The sequence below is a fragment of the Alligator sinensis genome, unplaced genomic scaffold (genome assembly GCF_000455745.1).
Source record: "Alligator sinensis unplaced genomic scaffold, ASM45574v1 scaffold107_3, whole genome shotgun sequence".
In the NCBI taxonomy this organism is placed as follows: domain Eukaryota; kingdom Metazoa; phylum Chordata; order Crocodylia; family Alligatoridae; genus Alligator; species Alligator sinensis.
Window position 1 is genome coordinate 107,399 of NW_005842578.1, and position 1,629 is coordinate 109,027.

General features: G+C 66.0%; 1 protein-coding gene across 1 annotated transcript in view; it reads right to left on the bottom strand.

Annotated features, from left to right (window-relative positions):
- The window catches only part of CAPNS1 (calpain small subunit 1), a 3,581-nt gene extending 2,082 nt beyond the window's left edge, over positions 1–1,499 (bottom strand). Inside the window, exons 1-4 of the mRNA XM_006032531.3 lie at positions 1,340–1,499; positions 1,079–1,136; positions 392–456; positions 7–75 (exon numbers count right to left, since the gene is read on the bottom strand). Of these exons, the coding sequence (XP_006032593.2) occupies positions 7–75; positions 392–456; positions 1,079–1,133 (189 nt within the window). The 5' untranslated portion in view covers positions 1,134–1,136; positions 1,340–1,499. The remainder of the gene's footprint in view (positions 1–6; positions 76–391; positions 457–1,078; positions 1,137–1,339) is intronic.
- Positions 1,500–1,629: the final 130 nt, after the last annotated feature.

Here is a 1,629-nt window from a genome sequence, read left to right on the forward strand (position 1 = left end):
CCTCACCTGCCACTTCTTGATGTTGGTCCAGAGGTACTTGAACTCCTCGAAGCCGAGCTTCCCCGTCGTGTCGCTCTGCGCCCGTGTCAAGGGTCAGATCTCGGGAGAAACTTTGGCCCCGTCAGAGCCGCAAGGGGGAGACGAGACCCCAGGGCCAGGGGGACCCTCCACCCATGGGGGGGCAAGGAGAGGCTGGCCAAGGGGGCCTGGAGGGGGGGATCTCATGCCCATACTCTGCTATGGGGGTGTCCCAGCTCCCCCCAGGGGTGGGGGGAGAGACCCAGGGGCACTAGCTGGGGCTTTAGCGACCACCGGGACGGGTGTGGGGCATGGAGGGGGTGGGTCCCCCTGGTTGGGGGGCACGGGGATACCGCGGGAGGGAAGAGGATACGTCCATGACGGCCACCATGCTGCGGCACGTGGCGATGCCGAAGCCGTCCGTCTTCAGGTCAGGGTCTGGAGGGGAGGAGAAGTGGGGTTGGGAGGCTGCCGGAGACCCCCAGGATAGTCCTGGGGGCGGGGGGAGACCCCTGGGGCAGAAGAGATCCCAAGGATGGAGACCAGCGGGGCAGAGTATCTCCTGGGGCTAGGTCCAGGGGATGGGGGTAAATCCCAGGAGAGGGGCAGGGTAGATCCCAGGGTGGGGGGAGGGTTGCATCCTAGCGGTAGATCCCTGGGGGTGAAAACAGATCCCAGTAATTAATCCCAAGGGGAAGGTAGATCCTGAGGAGCCATCCCAGGGGCAGGGTAGGTCCCAGCGGGGCAAGGACAGATCCCTGGGGCAGGGCAGATGGAGGTGGGCACATCCTGGGGATAGATACCTCAGGGGCAGGGGTAGATCCCAAGGGTAGAGCAGATCCTGGGGTGAAGGGGGGGGTACACCCCAAGAATAGATACCTCAGGGGCAGGGAGGAGGGGGACATCGGGGGAAGCAAGGGGTAGATCCCAGAGATCAACCTCAGGGGCAGGGAGTGGATCCCGGGGGCAGGGAGGAGTAGATCCACTCCAGCTCAGAGCAAACCCCAGCCCCCTGGGCTGGCCGGGAACCAGGCGTCCGGCTCCCCCCGCCGTCACTCACGTCGCGTCACCACCTTGTTGAGGATGTTCATCAGCTCCGAGGCGCTCCCCTCCATGTCCTGCCGGGGGGGCAGAAGGGGGTCACCCCCTGCCCCAGTGCCCCCCACCTCCCCAGCTGCCCAGTGTAACCCAGGGCCCAGCTCCACCCCAGAAGCAGCTGCACCCCGGCAGGGTGCGGAAGGGGAAGCCTTTTGCAAAGGATTGTGGGATGCTTTGGGTCCATCTGGGCCCCACGGCTGGGGGGGCCTGGGGAGGTAATCACATCTCCGGCCAGCTGGGTGAAAAGCCTCCGAAACTGCCGCACCTCCTCGCTCTCGCTGGCTTCGATGTTGGAGAAGTGGCTGCGGGGGGGCTGCGGGGCAACGGCGGGGGGTCAGGACATCTCTCCCCCTGCCTGGGGGATGCATGAAGCCCACGAGGGGCTAACTCCCACCCGCCAAAGGGTCGCAGACGCCCCCCTCAATCCCTTCAGGCACTGATGTCGGGGTCTTGGGGGGGGGCCTGGGGTAGGTGGGGGGGCACCATAGGGTCAAAACCCCCCCAGGGGGCTAT